Source organism: Tachypleus tridentatus, chromosome 4, assembly GCF_004210375.1.
Source record: "Tachypleus tridentatus isolate NWPU-2018 chromosome 4, ASM421037v1, whole genome shotgun sequence".
NCBI lineage: Eukaryota > Metazoa > Arthropoda > Merostomata > Xiphosura > Limulidae > Tachypleus > Tachypleus tridentatus.
This window is the reverse complement of record NC_134828.1, coordinates 114,737,015-114,749,063: the sequence shown is the minus strand read 5'-3', so window position 1 is coordinate 114,749,063 and position 12,049 is coordinate 114,737,015. Positions and strand designations below refer to the sequence as shown.

At 32.1% G+C, this 12,049-nt stretch overlaps 1 protein-coding gene across 2 annotated transcripts; it reads left to right on the top strand.

Moving 5' to 3' along the window:
- Positions 1–1,115: 1,115 nt before the first annotated feature.
- On the top strand, positions 1,116–11,714 carry LOC143249916 (HIG1 domain family member 1A, mitochondrial-like). Of its 2 annotated transcripts, XM_076500526.1 has the most exons (4): positions 1,136–1,273; positions 2,047–2,221; positions 7,342–7,474; positions 11,217–11,714. In XM_076500526.1, exons 3-4 carry the CDS (start codon positions 7,348–7,350, stop codon positions 11,420–11,422), a joined length of 333 nt encoding a protein of 110 aa, XP_076356641.1. In that variant the 5' UTR covers positions 1,136–1,273; positions 2,047–2,221; positions 7,342–7,347; the 3' UTR covers positions 11,423–11,714. The 2 variants fall into 2 exon arrangements, with proteins under 2 accessions (XP_076356640.1, XP_076356641.1); XM_076500525.1 differs by lacking the exon at positions 2,047–2,221 and having other exon boundaries at positions 1,116–1,273.
- Positions 11,715–12,049: the final 335 nt, after the last annotated feature.

Sequence of the window (12,049 nt, the reverse complement as noted above, 5' to 3'; positions counted from 1 at the left end):
GAAAATGTTTCACATCCACAGCTGTATACAAAATTTGGAATTTTTAGATGAGAACTGTTTTCTGTGAAGTATTAGATAATTAGACTCTTAATAACAGCAGATTCGTTCAGAAAACAAGGAGAATAATCTGTGTTAGAAATTTGGCTAGGGTTTCGTAGTATGTGTGAAAAATAACGAGACTGCACAAGTTTAACAAAATGAAAACAGTCTTCATTGTGACAAAGAAAATGAAGCATGCGTATTTGCATACTGGAAATGACATATGCTGCATCGTGATCAACTACACCGCTTTCTTTAGGGATAGACTTTTGTTGAACAAAGTACACTTATCTCCAAATAGGGCAAAATAGACATTATGTACAATATAGAACAAAGAAATAAAGCAACTACAACAAGGCTATCTCAACGGCTTTCTGAGCTATGTGTCTGAGTTAAATCTGTATACAAGCGAAACAATCGAAACGTTATAAAATTCCTGCACAAAACCAATGCAAATTAAAATATATGATAGATGTTACCATAACCTAAAATATTATCTTCTCATATTTACTACATTTATCACTAAATGTTGTGACTAATTTTTAAATTGAAGTTAAAGGATTTAATCTATTCCTAAAAATTAAATCATAAACACAGAATTATTGTGTTCGAGTGCCTATTTTTTATGAAATCATTCAGAGAAGTCTCTGAAACTCAACAGTAGAATAAAAATATATTGAAACGACAAAAGAAATTGGATTTGTTTGTTTTGAATTAAGCACAGAGCTACACAATAGGCTATCTGTGCTCTGTTCACCACGGGTATCGAAACCCGGGTCTTAACGTTATAAGTCCATAAACATGCTTTTGTGCAACCGGGGGGATAGAGAAAATGGACACTGTTGTACAATTACAAAAATACACAAATCGGCTATCTAGGTTTAACAAACGCACTCGTTGATAGAAGTTTCGTGAAAGACATGACAGTAAATTATTCGATCAGATTTTAGGAAACTTTTAGTAAAACAAATTATAAGTTTAGTTTAAACAATTTTTTAACTTCTCGATATATTACATTTATTTTAATAAGATATTTCGTTCTGTGATTGTTTGGTTTGGTGTTTCATAACTATTGATACTAAGAATAGAATGCTGTTTACGGGAGCAGAGATGTGAAAAGTGAGGAGATTTTGTCAGTAGAAGAGAACTGTTGAGATACGACTAAAGGTTGCGTCTTGAACATTATAGAAATAAGAAGCTTTGGTTATTTGAAGAAAGCCTATTTTTGAAATATGTAAGTATTTGCTTTAGTAGTTTTAAATGATATAAAAGATATGTGGTTAACACGAATAAGCTAATTGTGTTATTTGTGGGAGGATGAATAGAAGTTTTAAAATATTTCATTTGTTTGTTATTAAATTAGTTACAGCTACAAAAGTTGAGCGTTTTCCTAGGACCAACTGAATATCGATGTAGTAAAAATACACATGCATAAAAATCGCTTATTTTAGTACTTACCTATTAAAGTTAAATTACCAAACTGTTTCACAACGTAGTACTATTAGTGAATATTAAAATAATTTCCTTTTATTCCTTTTAATGCTAAGTTTTTCATCATTAAGTCAAGGTTCAAGACGACTCTTGAAATTATTTTGAAATGAGCATTAATTTTACTATCGTATTACCGGTTAACTGCTGTTTGTTTTTAATCAATCATTAGTGTAATGTTGTGAGATTATGGAGCACAAAATAGCCCCATATTTTAAAGTTTAATATCCTTTATTAAAGTAAATTTTGTTTAAGAAATTAGCACAGTATCACATACAGTAATTGTAAGGATGTTTAAACAAGTGTTCAAATTACATTACCATTGATGTGCTGGTTAAAAAAATGCCCGTCATATTTCTAAAATGTTATAGTATAGTTAATTACCAGTAAACTTGCAACTTTATTTTAAATGTGATTGTTTTATTAGATTCATTCAGAAATGTCAATGATCATAGGTTGTAATTTTCATTTGTAAACATTTTTATACATATTACGTATTGCATATAATTTTTCCCACAGATTTTAGCAGTGTCATTGACCACGTGCCACCACTTTCGGTACTTTGAAGGGCGAACGAGACAAATAGGCAATGAAAACTGTAGCACGTGATTTAAGGATTTCCAAAAGCAATTAAAATTCTTGAAAAAAATTGAGATAGAAATAACAACTTGACGGATTAGATCTACATATTTAAGTTGGCTATTTGTTTTGTGTATATCTTGTTTTTTAACACAAAATGTAAATTAGTGTATGATGAACGCCTTATAATTTTAATTTGTGTTTTGCTAATTTCAACTATGAATGTGATAGGTTTTGGTTGAAATTTCTTACCTACAAAAGTACCGTAATTCTTTACGTTGAACTTAGCGTGAGTTTTATCTAGTGAATAATGTTTTTATTTTTATTTTAATAAACTTGTGTAAAAATACTGTATTCTAAATATAATCCAATGACTTGGACTAAGTTGCAGACAATGAGACTGAAAATAAGTTGTCGCTAATAATGCGTGTGGTACAGTAATCCTATTTCGTTCAGGCAAATATTGCCAAGAAGAGTTTGCAATTCTTTTTACTTAATGAATAGGTGGCACAATTATTATGACATCCTATTAATTGTTTTTGAAAGAGATTGTGTAGATAATGATTTTCTTACTGTGAGTTTCTACCAAAAGCAGTATTTTATATTTTTAACCCCAATTCTTACTCTTAGCACTAATTACTCTGATGAAGTAATTGTGCAAAAGCACACGTACTGTAGTACAAATTATATGAGATGTGAAGGTAAAGAGTTAATAGGTTTAATTTAATTCAATATCAGGAGGTAAAAAGATGGATATATAACTTAAAGGGTGTAAAATGGTAATAGAGTGCAAACATTTTTTACTGGAAAAAATTTGGGTTTGCACGTTAGATTTGGTTTTTTTTGTTAGTAATTGTTATATGCTTATTAAAATAATTAACAACTAGGCTTACGTGGTTCTATAAGTTAATAACCATGACGACAAAGGATTGTTTGGAATCAAGCACAAAGCTGCACAATAGGCTATATGTATTCTGCCAACCACGGGTATCAAAACCTAGTTTCCAGCGGTGTGAGTCCGCAAACATACAATTTTGCCATTAGGGGGCTACGTGTTAGAACTTGGTGCATTAAATCAGCAGCATAAAAAACGAAACAGGACATAGAGAAATTATCAAGCTAATTTTTTTTTGTACTTATAGCTGAAAAGGAACATTTTCACTCAAAACTCTTTGTATTCCAACAAAACATGCTTTAAATTAACAACTAGAATTGTTATCAAGTGAAAAACACCACACTTATAAGTGTGTGGTATTTATTAATATTATGAAAGAGGTAAGGTTTGTATATAGATAAAATTAGGGACAACATGGAATCTGTTGGTTAATCAAGGCCTTCCATTTTACTAAACTTAAGAATAAATGCTCAATGCCAGATATTTACAAAAGCCTACTTTAACCTCTTTTACATTAATTAACTGCATCTACCATTTAAAGGCAGCAAATTTAAAATGCAAACCACCCTGTTAAAAAACAATCTGTCTAAGCTCCCAAACTATGAACTTCTCTAGTCCTACTGCTCTCAAAGTTTTTTTTAAAAATGATACATAAAATTCCCCTAATATTCTCAAACACCTTAATCAGATCCTAACTCTTTCTTCAAGAGAAAATATTTTCAAAGATTTTAACATATCCTTATATAACTTTCATCAAGATGTCTTACTAGAGTAACTTGACCTTCATTGAACCTTTTCCAACAATTTGGTGTCCTTCCTTAGGTGAGGAACTAGAAACTGAACACAAGGTTCCAAACCTAACCTGTATAATAACACTAACTTTAGATTTGTATTAAGTTTTTGTATAGATACAGCTTAAAACCCTATTTGAGCTACACCTAGCAACAACCTAGTGCTAGGATGTTTTAAGACATTGATGAATTGGAACAGAGATCCTTTTCTTTCATAATGCTTTTAAGGTTAATCCATCAAAATTGTATTCATAATTAAAATTGTAATATCAAATATGAATTACTTTATCTTCTATGTAAAACAAAACAATCTGTGTGTTTGTTTGCCCATTATCTAACTACTACTAGGTTGCTGGACCAATCTCAACCAAACTTTGTGGGATGATTGTTTGGAACAAGGGGCATGTTAATGGGGGTTAACAACCCCATTATTGCTGTTATTAAATGTTTGTTTGATGTAAGTGAGCATTAAGTACATTAATAGATGGCACCGTATTCTTAGACAAAAACAAACTTAAAACTTCTATAATACGACATGGGTACAATGTGGAAAGAGGTCACATAAATATCTTGTATATTTTGGAGTGTATTAGAATTCTATGGAGGAATGCAATGAAAAAATATGACTGCCAGTTTTACAATACTGTATAAACTCAGCTAAACTTTCTACTTCAGCAGCCACTGTAAAACTAATGTGAAAAGCTGTTTCTTGAGAACACTCCCATTTTCTACTTTGACCCATGGTCTTTCAACCTTAGTCCATGACACAGTACCACCGATGACTGTAGATTGATTAATCATGTGAAACATTGTGGAAGGACATCATGAGCTGAGTGCTGAATGCAAGTAACATAAATCGACATTACCACTGCTACCTACAGTCACTCTCTTCATTGAACAGTGTATACCAGGTTTAAAGTTTTCTACATATTGAGTTCTTAAAAGCTACACAGAAGATTTGAAGTAATAATGAAAACAGTAATAATGTTATAAATAAATTGTGTAAATGTTGAGATTTCTGTGTTCTTTATCATAGTATTCACCCCTACATTTAAGTTTATAACACAGATGAAGGATGGGTACCTCATCTTTCTTATTATAATCAAAGGCTGTTTACTTTCCATACTCTTTAGATAATCCAAACCTTTCTTTAAAATAAGAACATCCTCCTCTCAGGCAGTAACACCTAAAATTAATATCAGCCAACTGAGACAATCTATTGACCATTCCTTCCTCTGTCTTCAATGTAAATCAAAAAGAGCAAATATCTTAACTCTGACCTTTGAAGTAACCACTTGTGACAATAATCCAGTTTTACTGAACTACGTTTATAAGAATATCTGGATTTCTTTGATCCAGCCAGTTTCCCATCCAATGAACCAATCTATCCTGCATCACCACCATTGCCTACAGAAAACTTTTAATAAGTCTCTTATTTGGCACCCTATCAGATGTTTTCTGAAAATCCAGAAACACCATAAATGCACACTTAACATTTTCTATGTAGGCAGTAACCTTTTCAAAAAATATCAAAGTATTTGTAAGGTAAGATTTCCTTTAGTAAAACCATATTGACTATCCAATAAAATTCTAAATTTTGTTAAATGACTTTGCAAAGTATCTTTTATGAGACCTTCCAAAACTTTTGCTACAACTTAAATAATGCTAATAGGCCTATAATTATTGGGACAAATTTTATCATCTCCCTTGAAAAGAGGAGTGACATTGGCTAGCTTGCAATCACTAGCATCTGTGTGGCACTATTCAATGACTTAAAATATATACTAGCAGTTAGCTCGCATATCTAACACTAACCTTTTTCAAAATCCTTGGTTAAACATTATCTGGCCCAGGTATTATATCACTCTTTAGACTTACCTTTTTATTTTTTAAGGAAGCTAAGAATCTGTGATCCTTGTGCTCAAACATGTTTCCATCTAAATAATGTCCATGAATATTGATGTAAGAATAATTATTTCTTTTCTTCTTGTTTCCATTCTTGATCTATAAGAGTAGTATATGTTTGTATTATTTCATGAAATGTTCAGATATGTCATTTGTAAATGTAAATCTGCATGTTTGTTTTAGGTAACAGACAAATTATCCAATTCCACTTCTGTTGAAAACCATGTTTATATACACATCCATTTGAGTTATGGCAGATCTTGTTGTATCTACTTTTTACAATTTTATAGCACAAAACCAAGGTTTAAGAACAGAAGTTTATAATAAACTACATTAAGCAACTCAGTTCCTTTAATAATTAAAAAAATTAAATGCTTTTGAAAAAAACTGTTACTGCTTATATCTCCAGTTGTCTCTCGATGGGATCGTTGTAAGTCTTTGGATTTACAATGCTAAAATCAGGGGTTTGATTCCTCTTAGTGGACACAACAGATAGCCCAGTGTGGCTCTGATACAAGAAAATACATACTTCTCCAGTTTGGTAGCTGACTAATTACATGGACTGAATGTATAGTATATAGAACTATATAATTAGACGTTGTAAAGGCCAAGTAGTAGTTTCAAATTGTTATAAATCTGGACAGCCTGTGAGGTCTGCTTTAGTGGTGGAATGAAAAACTTGTAAGAGTACTGAGTTTAGCTTTTGAAAGTCCGACTTCGGGCTTGTAGAAAAATGTTCTCAAAAGTAGTGTATTTGTAGGATGATTTATCTTGTATGTTATGAGTTGTTAAACCTTTTTTTATATTTTACTTAAGGAGGTAATGATGTTAAAGGTTATGCTTTGATCAAATTACCTAATAGTTTTACTCGCTTCCTTTCATTGGTGTAAACTAACCTGGTGAAATGTCCTTCCTTAACTTTGCTCTTTGTGTAACCATATAAACTAGCACTTTATTAATGTTATGTATCAGTCAGTAACATAAATGTTAATGAAAGAATACAAAGTTATTAACCATAACACCACTTACAGACCTTACATATTATTAAATCAATAAATTGCCTTTCCAGGACTTTATAACTAAATACCTCACACTTGAACATTCAAACGAGCAACATTTGTAGTACAAAATCACACAGAATAATAATAATGAATCAAGAAAGAACCAGGAAAAAACATTGTGAAAAATGTCACCACTCATGATTGAACAAGTATCTAGCTGTAATAATGTGTTTTAATAATCAATAAATATGTTGGGTATATTTAAAGAAAAGGCCCGGCATGACCAGGTGGGTTAAGGCGTTCGACTTGTAATCTCAGGGTTAAGGGTTTGCATTCCCATAGCACCAAATGTGCTCACTCTTTCAGCCGTGAGGGTATAATAATGTGACCATAAATCACACTATTCATTGGTAAAAGAGTAGTCCAAGAGTTGGCAGTGGGTGGTGATGACTAGTTGCATTCCCTTTAGTCTGAGTGCAAGTTAGCGATGGCTAGAACAGATAGCCCTTGTGTGACTTTGTGCAAAATCCAAAACCAACAACACACACAGCGTAGTAACAGGTTTATATACCTAAACCAAGAGACAAAACTGAATGACAGTTTTATTTAGAGTCCAGAGTTAACCTTTATTTTTTTATTGTAGAAAACGATGAGTGATACTGAAAATACTACAGTAGCTCCTACTAAACCTATTTTTGATCCAAGTCAGTTTGAAGGAGAATCCCAAACCCAAAAACTTTCTAGGAAATCCCGAGAGGCTCCATTTATGACTCTTGGTGAGTGATGCAGGAATAATACTTTAAACACAAACTGGTTTATATAGACTTCTAATTCCATATAAATATATCAGTTTTGTAATTATTTAAATGTAATTATTTGTTTAACCAGATGATTTGTTTTATTTTTAGTCAAAATACTTTTAATTGAATTATACAGTATATCCTTGTAAAGTTCTCATATTCTGTAGAATCTTTGTTTACTCTAAAATAGGCTTGGGATGGATAACTTATAAGTTAGATCCCATGGGATATAATGAATCAGGCTCCTACATTATTGTATTGGCCTGCTTAAAGTTAAATATATGTTGATAGACAGCTTAAGTATTGGCAGAAGGAATAAACACTACTGCAAGTGAGCACTTGAGTGTTCAGCACTGTACAAGTTCTACATAATTTGGTCAACAAGGTACCATGAGGCCCTTCAAGGTTGTCCTTGCATGTCTGCTCTTGTGGGAAAATATTAACTCACCTTTTATCATTATGTTCTCATTACGGGCATTTCTCCAGCACATGAAAGCAAGCTGCTCTGATCAGACTTCTAGAATGTTGTCAAAATTTGATTAATGCCTAGAGGAATATGTAACAGCTCATTTTGAAGAGAAACATTTTGAATAAGGAATAGAATGTTGCAACACAGGTTGATACCATTGGGTTCCAAGTCAATCAGGACTGATTCTCTCATCCTCAAACTGATGGCTGTGGCTAGAAAAGAGCTCTTTGGCCCCAAACAAAGCCATTGAAATGAAGATGGCTTTATCTCCTGGAACCATTAACAATGATTTGAAATTGATGAAGGTACAGGAGCTAACAAAATTTACCATCTTCCATCCTCATCTCAAAATCATTTGCTATTTTTTAAGATGGTCAAATAAACTGGAATTGTAACAGTTCCAAAAGACCACATTTACTGCACCTGACTAATCTTCCAATAGAGCTCCACTGGACTTTTATGCTTTGAAGTTGAAGATCTGAAATATTAACTGGTTTCAGCAGGATACTTTGCTCTTGGTGTTTTCTAAAGAAGCCTGATCTTATGGAAGATTGATAGTATTAAGAAATATATACTGTAACTGTTATGAAATATGCTTTTAGCATATTAAATCTAAATATCACTTGTAGAAAGTGTAAATAACATTCAGTACTCATACCATACGTACTGCTTAAAGTTTAAAAGATAGAAAAGTGTAACTTAATGAAAATTACAACAAAAGTGATAAAAATGAAATCTAATGTTGGAACCATAAAAAACACATTGTGAAAAAAGACTAATTTGAATATTAGTTAATAAAGCTTTGCAAGGTAAACTGCTTAATGCGTGAGATGAAACAAGGATAGAAATGAACATTGTCTAATAATTAGCATGTCACACTACAGTTTTGAGGGTTAACAATTAGCATGTCAGACTACAGATTTGAGGGTTTATTATTGCAATTTGTTGCAGTATTAAAACAGTGGTGAACTTTGGGATTGTGGGTAATATATAATAGTGATGGTTAAGTCACTGTCTCGTAGCCCAACAGTTGGTAGCTACACTAGCCTATAAGGATAAAATTAAGGATAGCCAGTGTAGTTAATGCTTGTGACTTTGCAAAAATACCTGATATAAACCAGGCTAACCATAATGCTATTCAGCAGGATAGATGTCTTTGACAGTATTAAATGGGTTTATAATTGTTTCAGTTTATGGATATGTTAGTGTGTTAGATTAAAAATATAAATGATATAAATATCTTGGTGTTACACAGATAGAGGTAATACAACCAATTATTTTAAAATGTTTCAGTTTATGGATATGTTAGTGTGTTAGATTAAAAATATAAATGATATAAATATCTTGGTGTTACACAGACAGAAGTAATACAACCACTTATTTTTTCAATTTTTACTATTTTTTCCAGATTATTACTGCATTTCAAAACAAAAGTATCTGAAAATCTGTTAGGTTGTTCAGAAATAAACATTGTTTTTGAACTGTGAAGTTTGGAAAAGTATAAACCAGTGTTATAAAACATGCTTTAATCAAAGTAATCACCATTTGCTTCAACACACTTGTCAACGTGTAACGATGCTGTTTATGTTCCTACTGTAGATATCAGTTTCTGTGGTCAATGAACTCTCTGAAATTTTTTTTTTTGCAACTACCTGGTTTTGACAGCATTTATTGTTCAAAAAGTTGTTAAAGCTGTTGAAAAAATGAAAATATGTAAGAGAAAGGTCTGGGGAAATAAGATGGATGAGGCAGAACCTCAGTTTCAAATTTGTTCAGCTTTTAGAGCATCGTCCTCGACAGGTCTCATTGTGCAGATTTTCTTTATATTCAGTCAGCTCATGCAGAACCCATTTATCCAACTTTGTCATCTTTCCAATTGCACTCATGTGGATGGCAATGCTTTATTTGCTTGTGCCTAGCTTCTCTGCAAATCTCATACTGTTGTGCGAGGGTCTGTCTCAACTGCCTCCCTTAATGTGTTTTCATCTAAAGATGGTTTCCTTTGATGACCTTCGTAGTCTTTGAAACTTTCATCACCATGTTGAAACCTTTACAATCAACACTGAACTGTATGTTCAGTAATAGATCCATGACTGAATGCATGATCTATGTTCAGTATAGTTTCAGTAGCTTTTCATCCAAGTTTGAAGTTGTGGATGGAAATCAGATGAAAGTCCTTTTCCATGCTGCTTTGGAGGTTGCAAAACTTGCTCTGAGTGGAATTGAAAGAGTAGACATTTAAGACATCTCACAAGCAACAAACGGTGGATTAAACCAACCAACTAATAAGTTACTCAATATTCAGCTTCTAAATGTCATAAGAATTCCAACATTTATTTCTTGACCACCTGATAGATGAATAAATTTATTTGCAGTAATTATTCTAAAATAAGCAGACTATGAAATTATTTTAGGTTTTGTAGTTTTGTCCAGAGATTTGTGGTATTATAAACTTTGTCTTCGTTGAACTATACTTGCTTGTATTTTAAAATTTGATTCTTATTTAGAGAATTTCCTTGAATAAATTTGAGTCCATAAAACTTGTGGAATGAAAGATGCAAACATTGTAATACCCTGGAAAATTCCATCTGGTTGCAACCGAAGTCTAAAGTTATTGTATTAGAAATATGCAAATTTTTATGCCTTGTACGAAATTTAGGTATGTTTTGGCATGTTTCATGCAGCACTTCATCTGAAAAGACAGTATCCTTATTTTATAGTAGGACTTAAGATTTTATTTATTTTAATTATAACTGTTTTGTCTATATAATTGTGTGAATCAGTACTTCTTGTCATGAGCAGGTGTTTACAATGAAAATACACATCAGAATATTTCTTCTGCTGCTGGAACTTCATAAATACAGACAGACAGCACTGTAACCTAAGGTTTCCCACAACCTTGCAGTATTTCTAGTTAAACTGTATGGCCTTTAACCATCATTTTCTCTGTCTGCTTTATGAATAATCACAATAAATTTATAATTACTCTGTTCAACACAACATTTCTACTATCCTCACCAGTATTTAAAATTATAATGTTGACTACAAATAACCTTTCACATATGCAACAATGTACATAAATAGGTTTGTGTATTCATTTATGATGTGGAAGGTTTTACATCATTATCAAACAATTGGTTTATGTATATAAATAAACTTAATCTTTTATTTATTATAATTAATTGACCTGGATTTAGCTCCTCACTAAAAACTATTTTCTCTAATGTGTTTATTTTTTTTAACCTCTAGGCCTACTAGGGTGTGGACTTGCATGTCTGTACGGAGCGTATCGTTATAAACATCGTGGTGGTATGTCGCCCTCTGTATACTTGATGCAGCTTCGAGTTGCTGCCCAGGGCACAGTAGTTGCAGCCCTTACATTTGGTGTTGGTTATGCACTTTTTAAACATTTGTACTATGAAGAAAGACCTGAGAGTAAAACAGTAGACAAATAGTGACTTGCAAGTGATTCACAAAAATCTTAGGAACGATAGAACAGTTTAAAAAAAATATTCCAGTTATGAATTTTTTGCTAACCTTTTTTTTAAAAGTTTTTTTGTAATTGTAATTTTGAATGTAGTGCTTGTAGAACATAAGTTTGAATCATTTTATTTAAGATACTGATATATTTCTAACGTGAATGGCGTTCTATGCCATAAAACCAGTTGTTTCACTTGTTAATGTTGTGAGGTCTCATTCTTTGTACACTATAGATCAGATATCAATAAAGTTATTTTTCTTTTGTAAGATGAGTTGGCATGGCTTCGTATGTAATAACAAGAAGTCTTGAATAAAGGTAAAATGTGTATTTGTATAAGAACCCAAACTGTTCCACTCAGTGCCAGAGAAACCTTTCATCCAGAACTTCATGTATAGTAATGGTTATAGCTCTTTCTACATTATTAACAGTTGTGATGAACTCTGCGTTAATTTAGTGAATTGTAATTTTTCATCACAACCGCTGTCAAACAAAATTGAAGATTATAGATCTGAGAGCTTTAATGGACTGCATGTTGAAAGAAATTGACTTTCCTCAATATAATGCCAGAAACGTGGTCTCCATTTCTTTCAACAGACAGTCC

What these genes read in the sequence shown, in the direction of transcription:
- LOC143249916 (XM_076500525.1), top strand. Translation starts at nt 7,348, where the DNA reads ATGAGTGATACTGAAAATACTACAGTAGCTCCTACTAAACCTATTTTT. An exon ending in GGCTCCATTTATGACTCTTG is followed by an intron (nt 7,475 to 11,216) that starts GTGAGTGATGCA and finishes TTTAACCTCTAG; the next exon opens with GCCTACTAGGGTGTGGACTT.